The sequence below is a fragment of the Neltuma alba genome, unplaced genomic scaffold (assembly GCF_004799145.2).
Source record: "Neltuma alba isolate B1F8T4 unplaced genomic scaffold, ASM479914v2 tig00011754_pilon, whole genome shotgun sequence".
Classification (NCBI taxonomy): Eukaryota; Viridiplantae; Streptophyta; class Magnoliopsida; order Fabales; family Fabaceae; genus Neltuma; species Neltuma alba.
The window spans coordinates 54,500-81,156 of record NW_021636382.1 but is presented as its reverse complement, the minus strand read 5'-3'; the positions used below and the strand labels follow the sequence as shown (position 1 = coordinate 81,156).

Here is a 26,657-nt window from a genome sequence, read left to right as displayed (position 1 = left end):
TTATCCAAAAAGTAACTTTAATTTTCACGCATCACACCAAGGGTTATATCTTAATAAATTTATTTGAAAGATTGTGTTTTCATATAAGTTAATATATTTATATCATAGGTTGTGTCTTTATATAAATTAATATATTTATATGAAGAGTTATGTAGAAAGTTACATATTAATTATCTTTTATTTATTTAAAATATATTAGTTAATAAACTAATATATGGTTGTGACTTTTTATTTAATGAGATATTACTCCAAAAAGCATCTCTTCAAAACATCATTCCATGGTCTATATAAACGTCTCACCATCACTTTATTTGGACATGACACAACAGAACACAAACACAAACATACTGAGATCAAACTTATTACCTTTGTCTTTGAGTGCACACAAAGATGGAGTCAAATTATAACTTTATAAAGGTTATTATTGTCTTTGTTTAAAACTTGGACGTACAATCTATATTCAAGGGTTTTTATTGTATTCTAAAAGAAATTCGTTGGTCAACCCAACTTGCACCCTATAAGATAAAAATAAGTGGGGGCGAATAAGCCTAAAAAAAAATATTGTCCACGCTTTGAAGAAGACATCTTGCACTGCTCTCTTCTTCGTATCTTTTTATTGTACTCTTCAGAGAACCATTCCTGCCAACATTTTTTAGGCTTAATTTTTGCAAGTACAAATGGTTTTTTTGAAAGAGTTGACTACAAATTTTGTGAAGTTAGAAATATTTGAAAGAGGGAATTTTTTGATGAGATGGTATGATCTTGCTTGCTAGAAGAAATGGGGGGTTAGATCCAAAGACTTTACAAAAGAGTCATCTCGCATAATTTTATACAGTCAATGACAAAGAAAATAGATAAGTTTCGATTTGCCTCTATTTATTTCATATGGTTTATAAATGAATATAATTTATAGATTCATGAATTCTATTCATGATCTAGTTTGATGCAATTATTTTGCCTTGAATCATGTGGGTTTTGCATGTCAAATCATGCAATTTTAATCATGATAAAGGAGAATAATAGATTTTGAATTTATTAAATTGGTAATTATCATAAAATTCTATTGTCAATTAAATGGGTTAGTAATTATTATGTTGTTTTCTAATTTTAATTGGAATTGGTGAAAATTTTATTGTAGAACTTATGCATGAAATTGACTATGTTTTGATAAATTTTAAAACAATATGCATATGGGAGAATCTACTATTATCTCATCAATTATAGACAAACTTCTTCTTTTACAAGGAGACTTTGAAAAGAGTCTCGGAACATTAAAAAAGGAAAAAGAAGATTCCCTCTTGAGCAATTCGGAAATCATCTTGTCAAAAAGATGGATTTGATAAATGAGTTTATATGAAAAACATGGCCAATGCTTGTGAAATAATAAAAGTAGTGGAGGAAGCGTGGTCCATAAGACCTCGGTAAATACAGGAAGGGATAAAGATAAAATTCATATTTTATTTGCGATGACAAATTTAATAGAAAATGTGTCATGATTTGTTTGTATATCTTTGACATAACAATAATTTTGATTTTGTTATGTTTCTTCATTATTTGACAATGGTATGAAGTTTGCACTAATGCTTATTCATTGTGGTAGTCAAATATTTGAGTTTATAATGTGAAGTTGTGACATATTAGATTGAGATCTAGTTCTGTGAAGGATGTAATAATAAATGGAGTAGTCTCCATAAATTATAAAAGATCTGAATTAAATCTTACAGATCATTTGATGAAAGGTCTAGCAAGGAAAATAATGTTGAAAACATCAAAAGAAATGGAATTGAAGCTCTTTAAACAAAAATAAAATAATAACTAGATTACAAAGTTTAAAGTGAAAGTTCTATGAAAAAGAAAAAAAACTTAATATTTTTTTTTGAGTCAAAGCAAAATGATATTCATAAATAAAATAAAGTGAGGTTACAATTCATAAGCATATATAGGAAAAGAAAGAAAAGTTCCTAACTTATCAAAAGTAGTCTTGGATACTAAACCACAGGAAACAAAATTTAAAAAAGATAAATGGAAGGAGTGGTCTAAGGAGGGCTTGATGTTAAAAAGCTCTTCCAGATCATGATTAGAGCCAATCTTAACTTGATAATCACCTGAGGAATGACGCATCCGGATTACTAGCCATTAAAGAAGAATATACTTATAAAGAAGAGCAATTAATAATGGTAATAATGAAGTTTCAAAAAATTGATGATAGTATTTGTCTACTGCATATTTGCACTGTTAATGAAACTTTTGGATCTCATTGTTTTGTTGATAAATGTTTTAGATGTTCTTAGATGTTGATAAATTTAAATATGATAATATTTTGTGTCTGTGATTTAATTTTATTCATAATTATATCTTTTATTAGTATTTTTTTTTAATTTTTTTAATAAAACGTGGGAAATATAAAAATTGCATTTTTTTTCTTTGAACAAGCTAAAAGCTAGCAGGCTGGCCTTGAGCCATAAGCTTAAGGCCTGAGCTAGTAAACAATGACATTTCTGAAATTTCAGCAATGTAAGACCGGCTTGTTTAAGCCTATAGCTCTGCAAGATGAAATTGGCCCGTATTCTTAGTACTAATTCTTTAAAGTGATTTTACTGTATATGAAGTATGTATATGAAGGGAGTTTTATTTTACCTTACATAAAAATACTTTTAAAAGATTACTTTTGAGAGACGCTTAGCACCCCTTCCAGACATCCAACGTGCAATGCTGGGAAATCTTCAAAATCTGGTCAGTGGTCAACTTATTGCCCGCTATTTGAGGATATGCATTTAAAAATGATCCATGTCTAGATCATTGTATTTTTAATATATTGTATTGGTGATTGATTTTTCATCCCCCATATATCTGAAAAATTGCTTGAATAGGGATTTATAATAATAATATATATTTTTTATATTTCTTTGATTGTTTTTGCGAAAAAATTTATCCTCTAGCTTTTAAAATTATTTTTCATTTTATTTTGCTTTATGGATGCCTAAATTACAAATACCCTGTCCATATGGTAATATCTAGCTAATTAATTCACATATATTAAAAAATGAATTAAATTTATTATTATTAGTATTGTGTAAAAATAAGAAAATGATTAAAAAACTCTCTTTGCAGAATTTATTGGCCAAAAGCAACCAAAGACGTGTTTTAGAGCAGGTATAACCCCCTTTGGTGTTATAATAAGAAAAATTGTTAAAATATTCATTCTAACAGGAGAACAAAAATTAAATATGAGAAGTAAAGAAAATTAAGTCCATAGTCTTTTTGTAAATTAAAAAATTATAAGTGGATTCAACATGCAAGCTCCCTTGTGAGGTATTTGGGTAGAAATTAAATTATAGTTTTAAAAGTAATTTTATAATATAAAAAGTAAGTATATGAGAATAGTTTTATTTTGACTTATATAAAAATATTTTTTAAAAATATTTTTGACATATATCAAACACCACATCAGAGGGAAGCTTGCGTTTAAGAGAGGAAAAAATGTGTGATAATGAAAAAAAAAAAAGAAAAGGAAACTGAATGTACCAATGTAGCAGTGGAGGAAGACCAGAAAATGGAGGAAAGACGGAAGTTTGAACGGCGGAAAAAAAAAAAAAAACGTGGTTGGTTGGGTAATGTGCTGTGTACGTGTAGAGGTCAAATACAAAACAACACACCCGTGTCTGCACTTTTCAGTCTTCTCTTTGTTCTTATTATCTTCTCTCTATTGCTGACTTCCTTTCTCCTTGTTGGTCCCTACTCTTCCTAACGTCTGCAACTGGCCAACTGCCTGCAATATATAGTAAAGCTTCAGACCACAACGCTCACCCACATCAGTCCTCCGAATTTGAAGGAGCAAGTGTGCAATATTTTCTGTCTTGGATTTCCTAGATCTGGTACGTACGCCTTTGGAGCTTTTTTCTTTTTCTTCCTTATTTCTTCGATTTTCAATCATTTCTCTGCTTCTTTCTCTAGCTGCGGCTTCTGCATTTTGTTTCACCCTTCGGCTGTTTCTTCTTTAAATTCGTGTTTTGTGTGTTCCTCTCTCTTTCTTTACCTCCTCAAGCTGGTTTTGATTTTGGATTTTTTTTCTCCATTTTGGATTTGACCTCCGCATTTCACATTTCTTGTTTTTAAATTTTGTATGCCTGGTGCTTTTTAATCTGGCGCTTCTCTCCGTCTATGGGCGATGGAAAATTTTCAAACTTTCTCGGTGTCCTAATCTTTTTAATCAAAACCCTAACCAATTGTTTGGTTTTTATGTTATCGTGAGTTTCGGTCGTGTCGGCTATCAGTTGTATAATTCTTCACGTTTGGATATCGAAACTTCACTTTTGGGTTTGTTTTTTTTGATTCGGAGTTATTTACGTGATGAAACTTTGTCAGCTTTGATGCCTTCCTTGCAACGTGCATTAGTTGCTCTCTTCAACAAATTCTCCTAGCTTTTGAAAATGACGGTTCTTCTATTTCTTCTATGCTACTTAACATGGGATTAGGCATTTCATGCAATCCTAGTCTCTATCATTCTCTGCTTATGATCAAAGATAATCTCATATCTTATCATGCCTGCACATATATTATTTGAACTTTCTGAGGGTCTCATCGTTTGGTCTTACTATTTGGTAATACTGTGGCAATGCAATCCCTTTAGCATTTCTGTGAAGTATGAGATGATCATTTCATGACAGCCGACAGAATCCAACCAAGGAATCACAGTGACTAGCAACCTCAAATAGTCCATCTTGATCATTGAAATGATTGTTGTCTAATAAAAGAACTGAATCAAAAGGACCTCATTCTGCTTAGATCTAAGTCTCCTGCTTGATATTTTCCTTGATTTAGTCACTTAGGTTAATGATGTTGCTGTAACTTCTGCGGTAGATGGAAAATTGGCGTTACCAGACAGAATTACATTTTGTTGGGTCTACTTCTTAGAATGTAGGTTTATAATTTTTTAGCAGTTGTCCTTGATCATAGAAAAATGTCTCATTCTACATCTGAGTGTATGAGTCCAAGTCTACTCAGAATTATATGCTTTCGGGTCATCTAAGTGGTTGTTGACGGGTTCTAAATGATGTACCAAGTATTTTAGTTTCTTATAATGTCATGTATTGATTGAACGTGTAAATTACATGATTCGGGTTGGCAGCTGGTGGCTGATAAAGGTACTCATCACATCTTTGTTGACTTGAAAAGTTGAAAGACAATATGCATTTATTAGATGAGAGAAATCCTAAGTGGCTCTTGAAGTTATTCTTATATTGAGTCTCCACCATTATACGTATAGTCTCAGTTCAGGTGTCGAGCTGATCATCAATCTGGCTTGTGGTATTGAAGCCTATGTTTGAAATCAAACAAAGTCATATATAAAATGAAGCCTGATCAATTGTTTCAAGATTGAGTCTACTTTGTGTGGACGTATGATCCCAAATATTTCATCAACCTACTCTTTTCCATATGTAGCGAAGTTTCAAATGTTAACAATAATTCACATGCTTTATTTCACTTATATTTTATTTGTCAGATAAATGACAAATGTATCAGCCAAACAGTGTTCCTAGTTTAAGTCTACTTGGAAGCAACTCACTGGTACATGGTCAGCAATTTGATCGTGGTGGCAGTACAATGGACCCAATCAACGGAGGGAACAGTCTAACCAACAATTCCAATCTGAGCTCAAAGCAACGGCTACGCTGGACACATGAGCTGCATGAACGCTTTGTTGATGCTGTGGCACAGCTTGGTGGGCCTGATCGTGAGTTTCCTAACCTATATTTATTTACCTAGAGAGTGGGAAGGGTTTCTTCTTGTTGTTGTCCCACCTAATATGAGATGTGTTTACATAATAGAATGCCAACTCTATTGTTTTGCACCTGTTGGAACTCAAGTGTCTTGATGCTACCAATTTACATTCATTACTGGATATTTGGTAGCTGTTAGCATCTATTCATGCTTTATTTTCTTCTCTCTGTCCATGTTCTCGTGTGTGAGAATGAGAAGCTCTTTTCACAAAAGTTTATTGGATGAGCATGTCTATCAAATCTGTTAGCTGGATCTCCAAAACGTTGGATGAAGATCCTTGCATGAAATTACATACCACGTGCTAAAATTGGATTTCTAATAACTTATTCTCAGGTGCCACACCTAAAGGTGTCCTCAGAGTGATGGGTGTACATGGCTTAACAATATATCACGTCAAAAGCCATCTGCAGGTAATGCGAATTTTAATGCTGATTTCTATTACGGTTATGCTGTGTCAGTAATTTTTTGTTCACTCGGGTTGTGTAATGCATCCAGAAATATCGTCTTGCTAAATACCTCCCTGACTCCTCATCTGATGGTAGGTCTATCCAACCCTGGTTCTGGTTTCAAATGTTAATTATTTTCACAGCATTTTGATGGTTTGTTATAAGCCCATTTGGCCTGATTACTTTCAAGCTCTAAGCTTTCTGATCATATTATTGTAGAATGTTGGTGATACCTTTTTATTTTGTTAATGGTAGGGAAAAAAGCTGACAAGAAAGAAACAGGGGATATGCTTTCCAATCTAGATGGTTCATCGTGAGTATGGCTACTCTTTGCTTTTGATTCTCATACTCAAACAGCAAACAGGTTGATGCATGAATGAAGACAGCCTGTACTTCTATGTGAAAAGCTTACCATAAAAAAATATTACTTGTTATCAGTACACGTTCAGCTTAGCATCATCCATTTGATTTGCTTTTTCATAGTGGAGTCAAACTTAAGCCTGTTATTGCCATATTAAAAGTGAGAGTTATTTCTATACGTTTAGTGCTACCAAAAGTTTTTGGGGGAAGCATGTACTTTTGTATTTTAATACTTTGGTTTTTCTTATACACTGGAAAATAAACAAAAGAAGCAACAAGGACTTAAATAACACTAATATCTTGGTTGTTTCATGAGGTCTGGCGGGATAAGTTAGAAACTTACAAGTGGGCTTATCTATTTCTAGAGGGATGCATATTACTGAGACACTAAAGCTGCAAATGGAGGTGCAGAAGCGATTACATGAGCAATTAGAGGCAAGTTTTTCTTGTACTGGCTGATTTGTTTATTTCTCTTGGCAAATTTTGGGTTGTGATACTTTCAATTCAATCCTATTGAATTTAATCAGAACATAAGGTAAAGTCCTCTCTTTCGGAGTCTTGGCATTTGCTGAATTGGTTTCGATTAGACAAATTCTGATATAGTCTCTTCTCTTTGTTTTATCACCCAAAGTGTGAATATTTACTCATGGTTTTAGTTGAGTCAGTAGTGTCTTAGCCACTGAAGAAAATGTGAAAGATAAACTGTTGTAGTAGGACCAAGCCAAACTGCGTGTAAATTAGGCATGGACACTGAGACAGACACAGACATAGCATAGGCAATTAGTTTCCATGGAAGTCAAAAAGGATATCCCCTCTGTGTTGGATTGAACTGGTGTCGGTAATTAGGTGCCAAACACCCCAACCATCAAATCATAAATGTATCCAAAAGCCCTAAAGGTTTCTCTGCTTTCAATCATGAGAAGGAAAACAGATAGATTAAAGAAGAATAATGGGTTAAGATGCTTTAAACCTAAAATAACTATATCATGGGCTAAGATGCTAAGCTTGTAATTTTCCGATGTTTTATGTGAACAGGTTCAGAGACAGCTACAACTTCGGATTGAAGCCCAGGGTAAATACTTGAAGAAGATAATTGAAGAGCAACAGCGGCTCAGTGGCGTTCTTTCCCAAGCACCTGGCTCTGGGGATGCAACCTCAGAGCCAGGTGACACCTGCCAAGACCCTGACAATAGGAATGACCCGTCAACCCCTGCCCCTACATCTGAGTGCCCGCTTCAGGAAAAAGCCACTAAAGAATATGCTCCGGCTAAGAGTCTTTCAATTGACGAATCCTTGTCATCTCACAACGAACCATTAACGCCGGATTCTGGCTGCCATGCTGGTTCCCCTACCAACAGCCCAAGAGAGAAGAGAATGACAAAAAAACAACGGGTGAGCATGGAAGGAGCATATTCTAAACCTGAAATGGTGCTTCCACATCATATACTTGAGTCGAGCATGTCATCAATTCAGCCATTAAGCAGAGTGTTTCCTACCCATGAGCAGTATGATCCTTCACTAGGAATACCTACTAGAAGTAATGAGGAACTGGATAAGGTTGGCGGGGGCAATCTGTGATTGAGCGTAATATTTAGCTTGTGAATTAGGACTATATATCATCATTTAAGGTTAGATGGGCGAATGTACTTCTTAGTAGATCAAAGAGCCTTTTCGTCATAGGTTCCTAACGTCATTAGGTTTAAACAGCTAAATTTCCACGTTTAAATTACATTCAGGGACATCATGTAAATTGGGTTGATTTTACTATCTTGTTATCTGTTCCTTACGCTTGTTCATCACTGTATCATTTGAATGCTGGCCGCTTATTTTTGGTCTCTTCGTTTGTCAAGCGCAGAGAAGTATACTGCTCTGCGTTGCAGAGATTCCTTATTTTAGTCAACGATACGCTTAGAAGATTTTTTCCTTTTTGACACAGGACTATTGATTATTCACTTTATAATTGAATCGTAAATAAGGCTCATATCGAGAAGCTATTATAACCGCACGAATATAAATGATGCTGATGTTCATTATTGCTGAGGGAAGGTAACAATACATTGAATGTTTAACATGTAAACTGAACACCATTATTTTACTTCTGCTTTCATATTAACCATCTTTTCTCCTTGCGCGTGCCCCTGTGCCACGCCATAAAACCCACGAACTGTTACACCCCCTCCAATCACACCGCATAAATTTTTTTTGGGACCAAATAGTGGATAATAATTATTATTTGCTGCCTACGAAAATCCCAGGAAGAATTATAATGAGGTTTTAAGAAAGAAAAATAATTATTAAAAAGTCTTAATAATAACCTAAACAGTCTATGATAACAAGTTTTGGATTAGGAAATGGCAATTTTTAGGACTTGTTTTGTAATTATTTTCTTTCTTTGAGACCTCATTTAATTTTTCCAAAATCCTCCCTACAAAATAGACAAGACATTAGTTTCCTTGTGGAGATGTGGTCAACAGCAATGTTAAATACATATTCCTCCGGTCCTTAATATAGGACTTTCTATTTATCATATTTATCAATTTTTTTAAATTATCCTTATTGATACTCACTTAATAATAATCAAAGAGGAAAGATATTAAGAAAAATGATCATGGTATTTAAGAAAAACATGTCATATTTATTATAATTAACTAATTTACCTTACTTTTTTAATCTAGTCAAAGTACTTAAATATGTCTTATATTAAACACCAGAGAAGTATATTTTTAACGTGAAACTCAGGTCCTATTTACAATGGACTATACCAGGAAGGTTCATCTTAACAATGCTCCATTTTTATTTATATATTCATGCTCATTTGCACAGAAGCGTTTGACGAGGCAATGAGCCACGACTTCTTTGGTCAATCAAATATGATTGTAATTGGTTTCATCTATAGTCTAAGGATATTGCAATCAAATACTACAATAGTAGGGGTGAATATATCAGTGGAAACAAATCCAAGTCTCCAAAATCTGCCGTCAAAGGTTATCTAAATTGAGAAGATTCTGATCCTTGAAATATTTTTCTTGACTAATGCAAAGTAGCAAACAATTCCATATGAAATGATCAGGAATAATGCCCTTATCTATCATTTCTATCAGGAGGGGCAAGGCTTTCTGAAGTTCCCCCTTCTTGCAGAAGACATCAATCAGAAGAACATAAGTTTCTCTGTCTGGCATAAATCCTCTTGAAACAATGTCCTCCATGAACTTCAGGGCAATATCAGCTTTTCCCTGTCTACAAAACCCATTGATGATAGCATTGACTGTGGATGGCACTGGAAAGCAATTATTAGCAATCATTTCATTCATCAACTCGACTGCTTCGCGTACACGACCTTCTTTGGAAAATCCATGAACAAGGCAGTCAAGAACGAGAATACTTGGAATTCCACCTTCTCTAATCATTTGGTCATAGACCTTCTTTGCATCTTCAATGGCCCTCTCCTTGCAGCATCTAAAAATCTCCAAGCTTCTATCAACGGCCCTAGGAAACAACTTCTCCATCATTCTTAAAAACTCAAACGCCTCATTTAAAAGATTCTGCTTAAATAGACCATATATTATGCTGTTATAGGGACTGATACGCCCTTTAGAGCCCTCTTTGCTGTCTTCCATTAGTTCCAAAATCATGATACCATCTTCAAATCTTCCTTCTGAACACAACCCTCTAATCATCGTGTCAAAAGTAATGAAGTTCCATTTTAACCCATCTGTTTTCATGTCATTAAAAAGATTGAAAGCCATATCTAACATCCTAGACTCACAAAAGCCAGATATCAGAATATTATAGGTGTCTACATTTGGAAGGACACCTTTATTCTCCATCTGCTTCAAGAAATGAAGCCCAACTTTTGGTTTTCCTACCTTACAAAAGCCCTTTATTAGAGTGTTATAGGCCACTACATCCACTGGACCTCCCATGCTCTCAACTCTCTCTAAAGCCTCGACAGCCTCAGTTACACGCCCTACATTGCACAGAATTTCTACAACCTTAGTTATTGTAACAACATCAGGCACAAAACCCATACCAAAGCTCTGCTCTAGTAGCACAAGAGCTTGAACAAGATTCTCTTCTTTACAATACCCCGAGATCAGTATGTTATATGTTACATCATTGGGCTCCTCCATTTCAGTCATCAAGCTTCTAGCTCTCCCAACTTTCCCATTCCTGCAAAGCGCATAGAGCAATGTGTTGTAAATCACGGTGTTTGGTATAATTCCTTGAGACTTCATCAACTGCAATAGCTTAAAACACTCACCAATTCTATTGGTGAAGCAAAGTCCTTTCATTAAAATACCGAAAGTATAATAATCACCTTCAACACCACTTTCCATCATATTCTTCCGATAAAACTCCCTAGCTATGTCAATATCCTCCTTAACGAGAACATCCAATATTGAATTGAAAATCTTCAATGATGGTTTGCTATGGAACTTGTAAACCAAATCAACTACTTTAATGAGCTGCCGGATCATCCTTGCACGCCCGAGGCCACGAATTATGGTGATGAATATATCATCACCAGGGGGAGAACCAACTGAGTGAGGCATTTCATCGAGCAGTTGCTTGACGGTATCGAAACGACGGAAAGTACAGAGCTTATGAATCAAGGCACGGTAAGTGGATTGCGAGTGGGTGAAGTGAGGAAGTGTAGCAGCCCATTTGAAAGTTTCCAGAGCCTGGGAGGCTGATTTTTGCTCCAGTATAAGATGAGAAACATGTTCATGGGTAGGAACAAGGGAAGAAGATGAAGACGAAGATGATGAAAACGAGAGGGAATTATTCAAAGGGAAGAAGAGAAGAAACCTGCGATTCGGAGATGCACGGCGAGTTAAGGTCAAGGAGGATGTATAGCAGAACTTGCGCATCGGATAGGGAGCCGTTGCTTCTGTGCGTTTCGTTCAATTTCTAAGCGCCAATAGCGGTTGCTCCAATTGTGTTGTGGCTACATATTCTACGTTCTTCTTTCTCCTTCATTCGGCCCAAGTCAACAGAGACGAAAGAAATTCAATACGGCTGGCGTGAGAACCAAAACAGGCTTAGCAGCTCAGACAAGTCGGTCCATCACCACCAAGATTTACATGGGCTGGGCTCAGAAGGTTCACTTTCAGGAGGAGATGTTGATCCGTGGACTCAGCTTTCAGCCTTTCAGCACTGAAATTCATGCTCCAACGAAAGCACTCGAGAGAGATGGACATCTGCTGTTGAGGTGGATTGAGTAGTTACTTCCCTTCGATCTTTCTATCCAAATTTTTGAATTACTCCTCCTATCTTTCTTCATAAGATCTAGTTTGAATTTGTTTTTTGGGTTATGCATAAATATCATCTTATTGAAGGCAATTTTATTTGAAGTATTATCAAACACTAAATGTTGATACTTCTCTCAACAGAAATTCAAATATTGGTTTATCATGTTGTGAGGACTAGTCCTTGCTATTAACCTAACCCCTATTAGTTTTAGTTTGGAGTAATTTGAACATTAAGTATATTTTTACTAATTTTACTTCTAATTAATTGTATAATTTTTTTTCACGTATTATCTTATGAATAAGGGTATATTTAGGGGGAAAAAAATACACTTCTTATATATTTATTGCTTTTAACTATTATTAGCAGATTTCTTAAGCCATGCATTTAGTTAACTAGATCTTATTGGGAAAAAAAAAGAGGTAGCAGTTATGTACTGTTCTATGTTTGTGGAGTTAATAATCCCTTCGCACAACAATCCAAATATGAAATATCTATATCAAGAGACACTTCACATTTAGAGAGTTATCTTGTTTTCTTCCATTCCACAAATCACACGAGGCCCACAGTCAGAGCCGCCAAGGGAATGCACCTAGAACCATCCTTTTACCATTCCTTTGAAAAGAGATCACTATGGTTCGGCTACCCAGTAGTGTCGGCTGATTTGAATGCTCCGTTCTTCTACTTTCTGGTTTTGGTTTTGTTGAGTGCTTTGTTCTTTTGTTTGCCGGTTGTGTGATTTGGTATTTTTCCCAAAAATGGTGTCATTCAAGCCCAACAATGACTATGCGATTGGCCAAGAAATGACTTGCTTCCATAACTAAATCCTAAATCCTAAGGCACATACAACAGAAGGATAGGAATTACAGAAGCCCTAAAATATTTAAAAGCAATGGCCTTTAAGAAAGCATGATGCAATTACAAACAGTGCAGTTAAGTTGTATGGATTCTCCCAATTTTAAGTAGAGAAATGAAACATTTTGAACAAAATCTAGCCGTTCATTCAATCTGAACGTTCCAAATTTGTTTTTTCTTCAAGTGGCTACCTTAATAGATTCAGACCATTCAAATCAACTTGATGACTAAGATTTGCTCAAAACGACCTCATTTTTCTGCCTAAGATAGAGAGAATCCAAGGGTGACACAAGTTAAATTCAAGAGGAGCTTCGCCTCCGGTGGATTGCTCCCCTTAGGATGCAAAACCGGATGCGTCTGCCGAGAGCTTCCAATTTGTCAAATTTGTCAGTTTTAGGTGCTTTTGGGTCTGTACTTTCACCTTTCTTTTTCTTTTTCTTCTCCGCCTTCTTCTTCTTCTTCTTCTTCTTCTTCTCTTCCTCTTTCTTTCCTATCTCTTCATTTTCTTCAGTAAGATCTGAACATTTCTCTTTCAAGCTTCGCAGAGGTGTAGCAAGCACATCCACGATATTCTGGCAACCAAAAAGCACATGAAACCAAACTTGTCAATAGGTGAATTAGATACGACAGCACATAACATTTAAATGCAATTTTAAATATGATAGCATAGTTGATACAAGTGTTAGATTCACATGCTTGGAAACTAGACTTGAAAGATTAGCTCAAGTGCATTTATTTGTGGCATTTTGATCATCACATAAAAGGATACCGCGACACAATAATTATAATCGCATTTCACCGATTTTCATGCAAAAGCTAATGAGTCGCATAAATGGATACCACACAAATCATCTTATGACAAGTCGAACCATTAATTTCTCACCATTTTACCCAATTAGCCCGCATATTTTCACTGTCGTAATTGGTGATCTTATCTGTTGTCTGATAGGACATCTTTTAAACCACTAACATGTTTTTAACTACGAATAAAGAGTGAACACAATTCCAATAAGAGTTATTTGACGTCTTCACATGATGGGATCCGGGTTCAAATTTGTGCAAAGTATTAGAGAGGGAAAGGAGGGAGACCTGAGAGCAACTATTGTCAGCATTGAAATCTGCATAAGATTCTTCATCACTGCCCCCTAAAGATGAACATCTGCCCCAACTTTCTCTGTTTGAGCTAGTAAATGAACAACATTCTTCAGTGGGACCATTTAGCGTGTCCTGTAAAACCAATAAAGCAAATTTCCAGTGATGCAATGCCAACATAATATCAACTCTCTCTGTAGTTGTAGCCAGGAACTATTTGGTGAGAACTACAGAATACAGGTACTGTTACATTCATGTTGTAACAGTACCAGGTTCGAACAAACCTGGTACCGGTACTCTTGCATACTCCAAAACAAGTATCATAGTTTTTTTCACTTTAAACAAATAATTTGAGTACATATTGGATAAATTGTGGGTGTGCCTACACAATTTGAATGTGGAATCTCTCTCTCTCTCTCTCTCTCTATATATATATATATATAGGTTTGTAGTATAGTTGTTGTATAATTCTATATTTGGAAAAAAATTGCCTTATTTGCGATACTTGTGCAATAATAGAATTGATACATGCTTAACGCAGGAATTAGCAATCAGTACTATCATTATAACTGAAGCTAGAAATTTTCTGATCCAAAGATGGTATTTGCGGGATCACCTGTATATGTGAAGGCTCATCTCGGCCAGCTTCATCACTGTCATGCAAAGTCTCCTTGCAATACAAACTTAAGTTAGCCTAGCATAAGACAGTCAATGGAGGAAATAACATGAAGAAGAGGAAAGCAGGATACTTCAACAGATGTCTCCGTTGCAACTTCAGAAAGAAGTTCATTAACAGACTTTATGGTTGAAATGCATGGAGGAGCAGATGATGAACTGGCCACGCCACTAGCAGCAGACCGCAGGGTAGAAATGATCTCATACAGTATGCTCTAGCAATCACACAAGGAAAAATTGAAACATGATAATATCGAAATAAAAATTCAGAATCATAACACTAAAGGCATATTAACAGTGTCCATCACGTGAATTCAACTTTGAAAGGCAAAGGCAACGACAATAATGAATGTTAATCAAATCAGACAACCTGAACTTATTTTAGAGGCCCAAGGACCTCTAGGGTATGATGACCTTGGCCCCCCCGGGGGGGCAGAGATAATGTACAATGATTTTGTAATTTATTACTGAGGATATTCATACAAGTTGAACTTCTTTAATATTGTTCTAGACGTTCTAACAGAGCTTACTCAAAAAAAAATCCCTGAAGTATATGCTTTTCGCAGATAACACAATCCTCATTGCTGAATCAAGAGAAGAGATTAATTTTAGATTGGAATTATAGAGAAGGACCTTGGAGTCGAAAAGTTTTTTGCTTGAGCAGGAGTAAAATAGAATATATGCATTGCAATTTTGGGGGGAGGGAAGGCAATGGTGATTTGAAGGTAAAGATAGGAGATCAGATCATTCTTCCAGTGTCAAAGTTCAGATCCATTATACATGAGGATGGTGAAATTGATGGAGACGTTTCTCATAGAATATAAGTTAGCTGGTTAAAGTGGAAGAAGGCTATCAGAGTTATTTGCGATAAAAAGGTATCTAAGAAGCTTAAGGGAAAATTCTACAGACTTGTATAAGACCAGCTATGTTATATGACAGTGAATGTTGGGTGATAAAGGGCAAACAAGAACATAAAGTTGAAATAGCAGAAATGAGGATGTTGAGATAGATGTATGGTTATACAAGAAAAGATAAGGTTCGAAATGAAAATATCATAGCAAGAGTAAGTGTGGTGCCTGTCAAAGAGAAAATAGGTGAACATTACTTAAGGTGGTTTGGGCATGTGCATAAAAGGCCATTGGGGGCGTTGGTGAGAATGGTAGATCAGACAGTTTGGAGTCCTATAAAAAAAAAAACAGAAAAAGACTAAGAAGAACACTCAATGAGGTCATTAAATGAGACCTTCTGGTCAACAACATATCTAAAAACTTGGTTGTTGATAAAACATAATCGCGTCGTATAATTCATGTAGCTGACCCCACCTAATGGGATAAGACTGCTTCTTGTTGTTGTATTATTGAGGATATTCAAGTCAAAAAAATTCTCACACTCCTTCTGCATTTGCTTAAATGGAGAGGCTTTAATTTTGAACTGCCTTCCCAAAACAGAAAAATACATTCTATACTAGCTCAAAAGCCACTTCATGAGTTGGCCAAACACAACAGAAAGCTGAATGGAAAAAAAAGAAAGTACTTTTCATAAAATAGGCAGGTTTTTTCCTTCTTCACATCCAGGTTAAACAAGCTGTAGCTTGTGTACCTCCATTAGTCCATTGTATTTGCCATTCCCCTCCGTGAAGATGGGACTATTGATGAAAGACGTGTGTTTATAAATTGGTTGATATTTGATTTTATATTTTTAATTAACAGAAAAGGGAAAACGAATTTATTGAAGAGATAAGCAATATAAAAAGAGCCAAGGACAAGAAGTCCTACCAAAAACGGAGGAAAAAGAAATTGACGACTTGGTTAATGTTTTTATCATATGTGCAATGATCTGAATCAACCAGTGGCAATGGTCATAACAAAGGGCATGTTATCACTTTTGAGATGCCAAGAGTCCTTTTAAAAAGTCATTCCTCCATTATAACATGTTTGGTTAACAAACAATTTGAAATGCCTCGACTTTCTTAGAATAGGTACAAGTCAAATAGCAATGATTCGAAGCACTTCCTTTTCAAACTTTAGTTCATCATATTATAAGAGATTAACCCCTTCTACTAGACTCAGCACCATTTGTAGAAGCAAAAATTTCTTCTAAAAAGTGACTTTCTAGTTTTGGAAAGCTTTTACTTTTAAAAATCAAACATGCATATAGAATTATACATCAATAACAAAGTTGACGCGCTCAAGAGGCTACCTTGTTGCCACCAGAGCCAATGTTTAAATCCCCCAGATCATAATATTTCTCCAGTTCACTCCAGCGACTGGAAACTTGAGGTGGGCAGAGAACTTTGAAGAAGAAACTGGACACTGAATCATAGAAGGACTGTGGTCGAGAAGAGTTGTGATCACCATTAAATTTAATCACATTTTTATCCCCCTAAAAATACACACTTGTTTAGGTATCTTTTTCAGAATCAAACCGGGAAAAAGCACCAACTTCTTTTAAGATATTTTGAAGGTACAAAATAATACCGCATAGGATTTGAAGATGAGATCAGAGTGATGAGGCTTAATGAACTTGTCATCACTAGCATGTCCAATTAAAACAGGAATGGATGTCTTGGGTGCAACCTGCAAGTTTTAAACACTTTGATATGAAAAATACATGGACAGGACATAATTCTACTTCAGAAAGATTCATTTAGCCAGAAAACATACAAAATTCAGCATGCATTTCTAAGCAAAAATGTAGGCAAGTAACAAAGTTTCCATGATCGTTTTTACTATCTAAAAAGCAAGAGAAAAGGAAAAGAAAAGAAAATATGGAATTTACAAACCAGCAAACAGTTGAGGTCCATAATATCAAACTTCGCCTTCTTCTCAATAACCCGTCGCATGTATTGTACAGCCATTTTAACCTAAAATCCAGGCAATATCAAGAAACTTACAAAATTTAATAAACAAAACAAGGAGAAAAATGTTCAGAAGACACTAAAAAATTAAGGGCTGTAAGTCTTGATCAATATAGCTCAATAGACAAAATCCAACCAATATAAAAGGGCTGAAACTCAATTTCACACAAACCAAACAATACCCGCAGTAATAAGAGTACCAAAAAAATGCTGTATTCACACAATTTGAACTATAATACTTAAAGGAATACGAAGTTCTGAAAAAAGAAAAGGATGAAAGACTTTATATGCTAACCATTTCAAGCAACCAACCCAGTCCATTCAATCAGAGCAGGGCATAAAGGTAAGTCATATTAAAGAGAAGATAATAAGAGAGCTTGAGAAAATTGTATAGATACACACGAAACTGTGAGAGAGACAAGATTATAAAGAATCCGATTTAAATCCTTGTCCATGGAAAAATTCCTTATATAATTGATAGATAGGAACATCAGTGCTGGTGGTGCGTAAAAATCCTTAAATTTTTGATGTAAAGGGAAAACTCATAACTATCAACCAACATGTAACATAGGTACTTGTTACCCTAAAAAGGAAATGGAGAGAAGAGATTTTCTTTGGCTTTCAATTTATGTTACAACCATACATTTTGGTTGTGGCTAAAGCATCAATCAGTTCACTTATTCATTTCAAATGTCTGTCTAAAGATGAGATATTTATATATAACCTCACATGATAATCCCAAGTAGTAGAATCCAACCAAAGAAATAAAATACCCAATTTTCATGACTGAAAATCCCCAAATAAAAATGAATCCAAAATAAATTAATAAACGTCGATGCTAAATAAAAAGCAAATGAAAATCAATTGCTTTCTCCCTTTCCTGGGATGTGCTCTTTTCATCCTAGGATAAGAAACCATATGTCTATAAACAGGCAATGATTCTCAGGTGGGCCATATCATATCAGTCTATGAAGAATAAGGACCTTGCTTAGTCCATCAATTGGAGATAGCAACTTCAGTGCAAGTCATACATTAAATTTCCACTAGAGGCTATGACATCTTCTAACTTTCATACGGAGGTTAAACTAAGTAAAGAGCCTTAAAGATCATTTGAAAAAGATATAGTGAAATAAGTCCAGAAATGAGTAAATGTAAAGCTGGGAGTCAGATATGCCTGGTACTAAGCAGTAAAAGAGAATAAGATAAAACCCCCCAAAAAAGAACTAGAAACCTCCAGCAGAGGCATTGAAAGCAAACATTCTACAGCTAATTAACAATAGATTAAGTTATATCAGTGAAATAATTGAGCAACAAATAATTAAATCCGTCTCAACATTAATGATGTGCCAATAGGTACAGATATCATATGATTCAGGTTCATAATAATGCATGGCATCTTTTAGGGAACCAGTCATATTTCTTCTTTAAGCATTTGCTTAAACCCATAGGCAGCATATGCATATGGACTTAAGGAAAGAGGGAGATTACAGTGAACTTTGGGAGGCGGATCTTGTAGACATCCACAAGCTCCATCATAAGATCATATAAGTTTGAAAAGGCACTATCCAACACCATTCCAGATATGGAATTGTCTTCGGCTCCAAAAAGAAGGCTGCATCATACCAAAGTAAATAGATACTCATATTAGAAATATTATTTATGAGTTGCGAGAGGCTCATAAATACATACATATAAGGAAAACTTTTATTCCCAGTATACAGTTTCAAGTTTAAAGTCATTTTGAGCCATGAAATTGAGCTAAATCACTTATCCTCCTTCACATTTTTCAATGAGAATGCCTAAAACTGTTCCTTCTGCACAAAGGCGCACACACATGCACAGAGAGGTCACAACATTTTGATTCTAACTTAGGTGAATTTTCGAAATAACCCATTGAATTCCTTTTCTCTAGAAAATACCAAAAGAGGAGAAATCTTTACAGAAATAAACAAAACAATCATACAGATTAACTCAAATATGTAATACCTGGTAACAGCACCCATGGATCTTCCCCAGAGACCGATATTTGATATTTGTTTGTTGCTTCTTAAATGCGACACGACTACCTTGAGATCATCTTTCTATCACACAAAGGAAACAAGGGAATAAAATTTTACTAGCTTCACATAATCTTAAGAACCAAATAGATTGTTAATTGAAGAAACAATGAACACATTAATTAATAATCACATTAACCCCTCTCCCAAAAGCAAAGTGGGGAAATGATTAAAAACAAAAAAAAAAGAAAAGCCTTACATTTATATTTATGAAAGAAGTAGTATGTAGAAGCTTGATTATACAGTTGAAGTAAATTACAAAAATAGATGGGGACAAAAAGGGGGAACATACTTCATGCCAACCAAGGCTAACATAGTCTCCATCAGATAAGCCTGATCCAGAGAAATCAAGAGTAAACACAGTAATATTTGATGGAAGCAGAATAACAGCAGCTTCATTGGCATCTGCCCTACATCCACTGCATCAGAGTACATATGCCAGTACATCAAAGGCAAGAATGGAACGGTAATGCCATTATTAAAATAGTTACACAATACACACACATGATCGCAATAACAGTGACTGTAACAATTGTATATACCTGTTCCCATGGCAGTATATAACACAAGGAAGAGAAGAATCTTCAGGGAAAGGTGAAGGGAGATAATGGCTACATTGCAAGGTATGTCCCCTGGAATTCTTAAGCTGCTTGATAGAAAAATTTATAATCTAGCCGTAAATAAACAATTGGAATCACGAATAGCTGAAATTTCATAGATAACAATCACAATATGAAACCATCAGGTAAATCATGTCCATACTTGCCTCTAAATCCTGTCTTTGATATGTTCTGCCTGCAAGAGAAAATTCTCTATCCCATAGGTACTGATCTGGGTTGTATTCTGCCCTGTATAGGTACAAAGGCAAAAAACATTACCTTGAGATATAAAATTATTTAAGAGAGATAACCAAAACTTATGCGAGTGATGCAAGGGCAGCTAGCTCCCTGTTTTAATCGAATCACAACCAAATTTCAGAAACAGCAGTATTTGACGTAAAGAGTGAAAGATTTTTTTTAAAAAGAAAAAAGAAAAAAGTTTTCCAGGATGGTTTGAGACTTGAGACAATTGCTGACTAACACAATCCAGCGCAAAGAGAAATGCAGTCAAACTCTAATAACAAGAAACTTACATTGTTCAAACTTCACACACCCAACCCCACGTTAAGAGAAATTAGGAAAGGAACAGGCAGTGGCAAAATAAGTGGGCCGTAACAAGAATGATACGAACCAAGCAGTTTTCGCCGCAATTAACTAAGTTCAAGGTCTAGAGAGAACTTCCAAAAGGCAAAAAATAATACCTTGGGGGACGAATTACAAAGTTGATGAATTGCTCAATCATCTTCCTTCTACATGTAGTTCAGAGTAACTCCTCATGAGATCACGGAGTTGAGAGGAGTCTCTGAGAACATCAAAATCAATTCTTCACCATCTTCAAAAATATAAGTTCTCTAAGAGCAGCACTTCAATGATCCCAAATCCTCCAGATGTAGGAAACAGTCTGCTCCAAATGATTTTCATTCAAAAATTAGAATGCTGGACGTCAATAATTCATTAATTCCTGCAGGAAACCACACCAACTGGCTAAGAAAAGGGAGATATGGCATTCAAAAGCAGAAAAGGCAACACAGTGCAAAAAGATTTCTAGTTTACAAAGATGCTGGTCCCCAAGTAATCATATGAAAGAGAGGGGAAAATCCCAATAAGCAAAAGCATTCGCAAATCCAAATGCCCTCAAAAGCATACAAAACATTGCATCTTGAAAAACTAGAGAAAACCCCGTAAGCAGAGGCATTAACCCAAACAGAAGCTTAATTTAAACCCCCGCACCATTATTGCAGCAACTTTCTCAAGGTTAATAATTTAAAACTTGGGCCCCTCCTGCGCGTCAATTCCATGAAGGGGTCCCAAACACGTAAGAAAAAGAGTTAAAAATGGCAAAAGGTTTAGAAAGCGAAAATGCGGAGCAGACTGAAAACCCCAAATTCCAAGTCAGATCCCACAGCTAAACTCCCACATTGATTTGTATGTATGAGCTTGCCTTCTGGGCTTTGCGGTACGAGAAAGAAAAGGCCGGGAAAAGGGAGAGAGGAGAAAAAAGTTGAGAACTTTACCGGACCAGAAAGAGCGGGGCGGTTGTCAGTGAGCTAAGACCAAAAGAAAGTAAAATGGTCTACTTGTGAAGAAGAAGAAGAAAGATGCTGATGAAGAAGATAAAATTGGAAGATTGAAAGTGGGAAAATTATTATTATTATCTTTTTTTTACTTCCTTCTTCCGTTACAGGAAGGAGAATTCGGAGTCGGGGATGGAAATCGAGGAAAGGGAAGAGCGATGAAGACGAGTAGAACTGAAAGCAGCCAGCTGGAATTTTCTCTCAAAGGTCTCTCTCAGCCTGTATAGGCCTCGTGAAAATATTTGTTTCTTTTCGACTCAGAAATATACAATTTTGTATTCTTTTGAAGTGTTTGTCTTTACGTTAAAAATTCAATTTTTAATTAAAAAAAGTTAAAAATACAATTAATTTCGCTAAAGAATTAGTTCAGCTGTCAAAGTGACCCGTTGTAAGTATCCAAAATGACGGACGTGATTGAAAATTCTCGACATTTTTCACATTTTAGGTTGATATATTGATAATAAGTGAAATTATTAGTGAATACTAAGATAACTATTTCCCTGCAAAATTAACTTCAGCCTACACATCATTAGATGGTTTTCTGTTTTCACAAATCATCAATAATGAACAATGTTTATAAATTATGTTAATGATTGATGAATTGCGGCTATTTAATTACAAAGTACAAATTTAAACTTCAAAAAAAAAAAAAAAAAGAGGGAATGGCCAATTACGAAATCGGATACCAAGCCCCATAGCTAAAATGGTAAACTCACTAGTTCTTAGTAAATTGTTGCATTAAGTAACTAAGTAGTGTTATTTTTATTCTAAATTACTCCTCCGATCCTTAATATAGGATTCAATTCTTAAATTGGTTTTGGTTCTAAATATAAGACTCATTTCTCATATTTATTAATTTTCTCTAAATTACCCATATGGATACTCTCTTAACCATAATCAAGTAGAAGAGGGAAAGAAGTATTAAGAAAGATGATTATGGTGTTTTAAGAAAAATATGTCACTTTTCTTATAATTAACTAACTTACCTAACTTCCTTAATCTAATCAAATTAGTTAAATGGGTTTTATATTAAGGACCGAAGGAGTAATTTACATAAGACTTGTTATTCCTTAAATTTAGTTAATATTTTCGAAATGTTCTTTAATTATGCGTGAAAAATATCTAAAAGTGGTTATGAAAAGCAAAGATATATGAAACCTAATAAATATGGCATAGAATCAAAACAATAATGAACCCTTTTGGAATATCTATTTGGCAAAAAGTAGGGATCAATCCAGAGTATCTCAGTCCAAAAACAAAATCCAGAGTATCAGATTAGATTATGATTAATTATTCACGTCATACTTTATCAACATCATCACATCATTTTGAACATTTAAAAGCGTATATTATATATATTACGCCAATAATAATAATTTATATAAAATGATCATGTTTCATGTATCGAATTTTTGCTCGAAGCCAATAGAAAGGAAGAATTACCAAGTTGTCTCAAAGAAGAAATTTGATTACAAAAAAATTTCAATGGCAAGTGACTAGCCTGAATCTATTATTATTTTTATTCTGAAACTTGTTATTATTTACTCTTCACTTATCAATAGATTTTAAGTTAATTAAATCCTTTTCTTAAGATCCGATTGCAATTCTCTCCAATTAAAAAAAGCATGTGGTGAATTGATACATGATTTCTGTCAATTGAACTCATTATACACAAAAGAATCTCAAAAATAAAATTTCTTGAAAAAAAAAAAGTCTACAAACAAAATATCGATTTCATTGTAACCAAATTAGATGGCACAAAGAAATAAAATAACATTTTGTAGGGTGTTTTACTTAACTAGTTTAATTAAATTAACTAAATCAAATAAATTAGTTAATTATAATAAATATAACCTATTCTCCCCAAAATATCATTATATAATGTTAGGTTATATATATATGAGCTCATAAATTAGATAAATTAATATGAGAAGCAATAATAAATATAAAAAACAAAGTAAATTAAATTTTTTTATTATGTAAGACTAAATTCAACTCCTTAACTAATTCACGTGTTAATGAGAGAAGGAATGATTCCAAAAAATTAATGCTTCAACAATCTTAAATAAATAAAACTGTTGATGTTAATAGCTAAATTGTACTAAAAAATTTTTGTTTAAAATCTCAAACCAAATTCTTGGCTTTTCTATTCTTATTCTTACCTTTTTCATCTCTCTTTCCACATCCTTTTCCATCAATAAGCCATACGCCTCCATACACACAAAGGCTGACCTAGAAAGAAAACCTGTATTTTCCCATTAGGCCATTAGTCGATAGGGACTGAGGTATATTCTTCCATCATGCACTTTAATTAAATTTTCCAAATGCGTTGTTCCTAGTTCAGGACAAAATTAGCAGTATACGAAACGAGAAATATCACCTCATCTTTCATTATATGTGAACTATTAAAAAGATTTGTTTTGAATATCGGGCACCAACCTTGTTGGCGAGATTGTGACACCATAATTGAATCACAGATGCCACTTATCAATTAAACAACGTAATAAAAGCAAGCATCACATTTCGAAAGATTAACTAAGTGAATAAAACAAAATATTACTTCTCCTTTTTAATATAATAGTTCACTTTTATTTTGATTCTAAATATAAGATTCTATCCCGTGTTTCATATTTATGTGATTTTTTTAAATGATCATCATAACAATGATAGTTCTAGTAAATACACTTAATTAGTAAGGATATTTTAAAAAAGATAACACATATTTATTATAAATAACTAACTTAACTAATTTTCTTGAATCGCAGAATCTGTTGTGATTTTTTCCTTTGAAATTTGTCATTGTTTATTCTTCACTTGTTAATGGAGTTTAAGGTAATTAAATCCTTTTCTTGGAATCTGATTATAATTCTCCCCAATTAAAAAAAATATCGTGAATTGATGCATGACTTTTGTCAACTGACCTTATGATACTCAAAAGAATGTCAAAAATAAAATGCCATGAAAAAAAAAAAATCTGCAAACATGATCTCATTGTAACCAAGTTAGATAGCACAAAGAAATAGAATAACATTTCCTGAGGTTAGCTTAACAAATTAACAAAATCAAATAAATTAGTTAATTATAGCAAATATAACATAACCTCCTTAATACATGAGTTCATAAATTAAATAAATTAATTTGAGAAGAAATGATAAATACAAAAAATAAAATGAATTAAATTTTTTCATGTAAGACTATATTCAACTGCTTAACTAATTCATACGTTATTGATAGGAGGAATGATTCTAAAAAATTAATGCTTCAACAACCTTGAATAAATAAAATTGTTGTTGTCAATGGCTAAACTGTACTACAGTTTTTTTGTTTTTTTTTTTAAAAATCTCAAACCAAATTCTTGGCTTTTCTATTCTTATTCTTAGCTTTTTCACCTCTCTTTCCACATCATTTTCCATCAATAAGCGATACGCCTCCCCACATACAAAGGCTGACCTAGAAAGAAAACCTGTATTTCCCACCATTCGATAGGGACCGAGGTATATTCTTCCATCATGCGCTTTAATTAAATTTTCCAAGTATGTTGCTCCTAGTTCAGGACAAAATTGGTAGTATATAAAACAAGAAATATCACGTCATCTTTCATCATATGTGAACTACTAGTATTAAAAAGATTTCATTTGAATATCGTGCGCCAACCTTTTTGGCGAGATCGTGACACTATAATTGAATCACAAATGCCGCTTATCAATTAAACAACTTAATAAAAGCAAACATCACATTTCGAAAAGATTAACTGAGTGAATAAAACAAAATATTATCTCTGATCTCTAATATAAGAGCTCATTTGATTTTTATTTGATCCTAAATATAAAACTTTATTCTGTTTTGTCTTCCATATTTATACATTTTTTTAAGTTAGTTCTTGTAATAATAGTAGTTCTAACTAATACACTTGATTAGCAAAGATATCTTAAAAAAGACAACAAATATTTATTATAAATAACTAACTTAACTAATTTTTTTTGATCTATTCAAATTAATCAATTAGCTTTTATATGAAAGAGCGGAGGTAGTAATATTTTCTTTGCCAATTTATTGCAATTATCCTCCAAGATTATAATTTTTTCCTGCTTCTTTTTTGTCAGGTTTTTTTCTTTCTATGTTATAGTATTATACATTTTGGCTTCTCCGAAAATATTAAGAAAATTTAATGTGAACTAAAAAGTGTGCATTCAGTGGCTGTGGCACTGAAAAGGTTCCTAGTGATTGAATTTGATAGTAAATATTTTATTGATTGATTGTTTACAAATTAAATGTTTATGTCGATAAGCGTTGACATCTGATGAATATTCTCATCATTTCTCACCAAACTACAAATTCATTTTTATGTAAAAATAGACTCAATAATATTTTGAAAGACATCTATATCAATAAAAAAAATGTTTTCATATGAAAGAGACAGGAGTTTCAAAATTTGGTTCTTCAATTTGCAATTGTGCAGAAAAATGCTTCACATTGGTTTATTCTTTCTATCATATATTTCAAATTACAAAGAATTTTGACATAAATCTTAATTGTATTAAAAACTAAGTCGTCAACTTATTTAGAATTTTCTCTTTTATACAAAATGAATTTAGATAAATTGAATCCCGACAGTCAATTTAAAACTCAAAAGAGTATTTATTAAAATACTGTGAACCAATTCTCACATCGGCAACCTAAGTTATAAGTCAACTTCTTATTAATTTGAATCAACTTAAGTTGGGTATTTAGAGTTAAATAGAGAAATTTATGTTTATCTTTGTATTGTCCCCATAAAACTAAGTATTCAGGATGTCTTGCATTGCAAATTTGCCCTTGGGCTGCAAAACTTGGGTTTCGCCCTTCACAAACACGAGTTTTCTGCGTCCCGTAACGTGCCAAACTTGAATTTTACTCTACACAATCTGGATTTAAACGTGCTCGGTTATACCCTACTTTTCGTTTCACATCAATTCATTCTTTCATAGTTTAATAATTTGGACTCACAAAACTCTTTTAAATGATTTTCTCTTGATTAAAATACACTGAACCCAGGCCTTGGTGTTGAGAAGCCTTCAAGTTTCATGGAAGATCAGAAAACATAGGGTGTAGCTTTTGGAAAACACAGTTTC

The 26,657-nt window shown here is 34.0% G+C and overlaps 3 protein-coding genes across 10 annotated transcripts; 1 reads left to right on the top strand and 2 right to left on the bottom strand.

Annotated features, from left to right (window-relative positions):
* The first annotated feature begins 3,688 nt into the window (after positions 1 to 3,688).
* LOC114717549 (myb family transcription factor PHL7) lies at positions 3,689 to 8,422 on the top strand. Of its 6 annotated transcripts, XM_028902726.1 has the most exons (8): positions 3,689 to 3,875; positions 5,121 to 5,144; positions 5,504 to 5,734; positions 6,115 to 6,191; positions 6,277 to 6,319; positions 6,483 to 6,540; positions 6,953 to 7,022; positions 7,623 to 8,422. In XM_028902726.1, the coding sequence occupies exons 3-8, from the start codon at positions 5,515 to 5,517 to the stop codon at positions 8,163 to 8,165; spliced, it is 1,011 nt and encodes a 336-aa protein (XP_028758559.1). In that variant the 5' UTR covers positions 3,689 to 3,875; positions 5,121 to 5,144; positions 5,504 to 5,514; the 3' UTR covers positions 8,166 to 8,422. The 6 variants fall into 6 exon arrangements, with proteins under 6 accessions (XP_028758559.1, XP_028758562.1, XP_028758564.1 ...); XM_028902729.1 differs by lacking the exon at positions 5,121 to 5,144; XM_028902731.1 differs by lacking the exon at positions 5,121 to 5,144 and having other exon boundaries at positions 3,690 to 3,875; positions 5,532 to 5,734.
* Positions 8,423 to 9,382: 960 nt separating this feature from the next.
* On the bottom strand, positions 9,383 to 11,497 carry LOC114717547 (pentatricopeptide repeat-containing protein At2g17525, mitochondrial). Of its 2 annotated transcripts, XM_028902722.1 has the most exons (2): positions 11,397 to 11,461; positions 9,383 to 11,277 (listed from the first exon to the last, which is right to left on the bottom strand). In XM_028902722.1, exon 2 carries the CDS (start codon positions 11,138 to 11,140, stop codon positions 9,566 to 9,568), a length of 1,575 nt encoding a protein of 524 aa, XP_028758555.1. In that variant the 5' UTR covers positions 11,141 to 11,277; positions 11,397 to 11,461; the 3' UTR covers positions 9,383 to 9,565. The 2 variants fall into 2 exon arrangements, with proteins under 2 accessions (XP_028758555.1, XP_028758554.1); XM_028902721.1 differs by having other exon boundaries at positions 9,383 to 11,497.
* Positions 11,498 to 12,632: 1,135 nt separating this feature from the next.
* Positions 12,633 to 20,794, bottom strand: LOC114717548 (uncharacterized). 2 transcript variants are annotated; one of them, XM_028902723.1, is made up of 13 exons: positions 20,674 to 20,794; positions 20,140 to 20,221; positions 19,916 to 20,019; positions 19,666 to 19,792; positions 19,303 to 19,397; positions 18,805 to 18,928; positions 17,242 to 17,322; positions 16,937 to 17,035; positions 16,659 to 16,841; positions 14,534 to 14,674; positions 14,401 to 14,454; positions 13,782 to 13,919; positions 12,633 to 13,264 (listed from the first exon to the last, which is right to left on the bottom strand). In XM_028902723.1, exons 1-13 carry the CDS (start codon positions 20,712 to 20,714, stop codon positions 12,992 to 12,994), a joined length of 1,542 nt encoding a protein of 513 aa, XP_028758556.1. In that variant the 5' UTR covers positions 20,715 to 20,794; the 3' UTR covers positions 12,633 to 12,991. The 2 variants fall into 2 exon arrangements, with proteins under 2 accessions (XP_028758556.1, XP_028758557.1); XM_028902724.1 differs by having other exon boundaries at positions 14,401 to 14,451.
* Positions 20,795 to 26,657: the final 5,863 nt, after the last annotated feature.

What these genes read in the sequence shown, in the direction of transcription:
- LOC114717549 (XM_028902729.1), top strand. Translation starts at nt 5,515, where the DNA reads ATGTATCAGCCAAACAGTGTTCCTAGTTTAAGTCTACTTGGAAGCAAC. An exon ending in ACGTCAAAAGCCATCTGCAG is followed by an intron (nt 6,192 to 6,276) that starts GTAATGCGAATT and finishes TAATGCATCCAG; the next exon opens with AAATATCGTCTTGCTAAATA. An exon ending in TCCAATCTAGATGGTTCATC is followed by an intron (nt 6,541 to 6,952) that starts GTGAGTATGGCT and finishes ATCTATTTCTAG; the next exon opens with AGGGATGCATATTACTGAGA.
- LOC114717547 (XM_028902721.1), bottom strand. Translation starts at nt 11,458, where the DNA reads ATGCGCAAGTTCTGCTATACATCCTCCTTGACCTTAACTCGCCGTGCA.
- LOC114717548 (XM_028902723.1), bottom strand. Translation starts at nt 20,714, where the DNA reads ATGATTGAGCAATTCATCAACTTTGTAATTCGTCCCCCAAG. An exon ending in TCCGCCTCCCAAAGTTCACT is followed by an intron (nt 17,323 to 18,804) that starts GTAATCTCCCTC and finishes CCTGGATTTTAG; the next exon opens with GTTAAAATGGCTGTACAATA. An exon ending in CTGACAATAGTTGCTCTCAG is followed by an intron (nt 13,265 to 13,781) that starts GTCTCCCTCCTT and finishes TTTGGTTGCCAG; the next exon opens with AATATCGTGGATGTGCTTGC.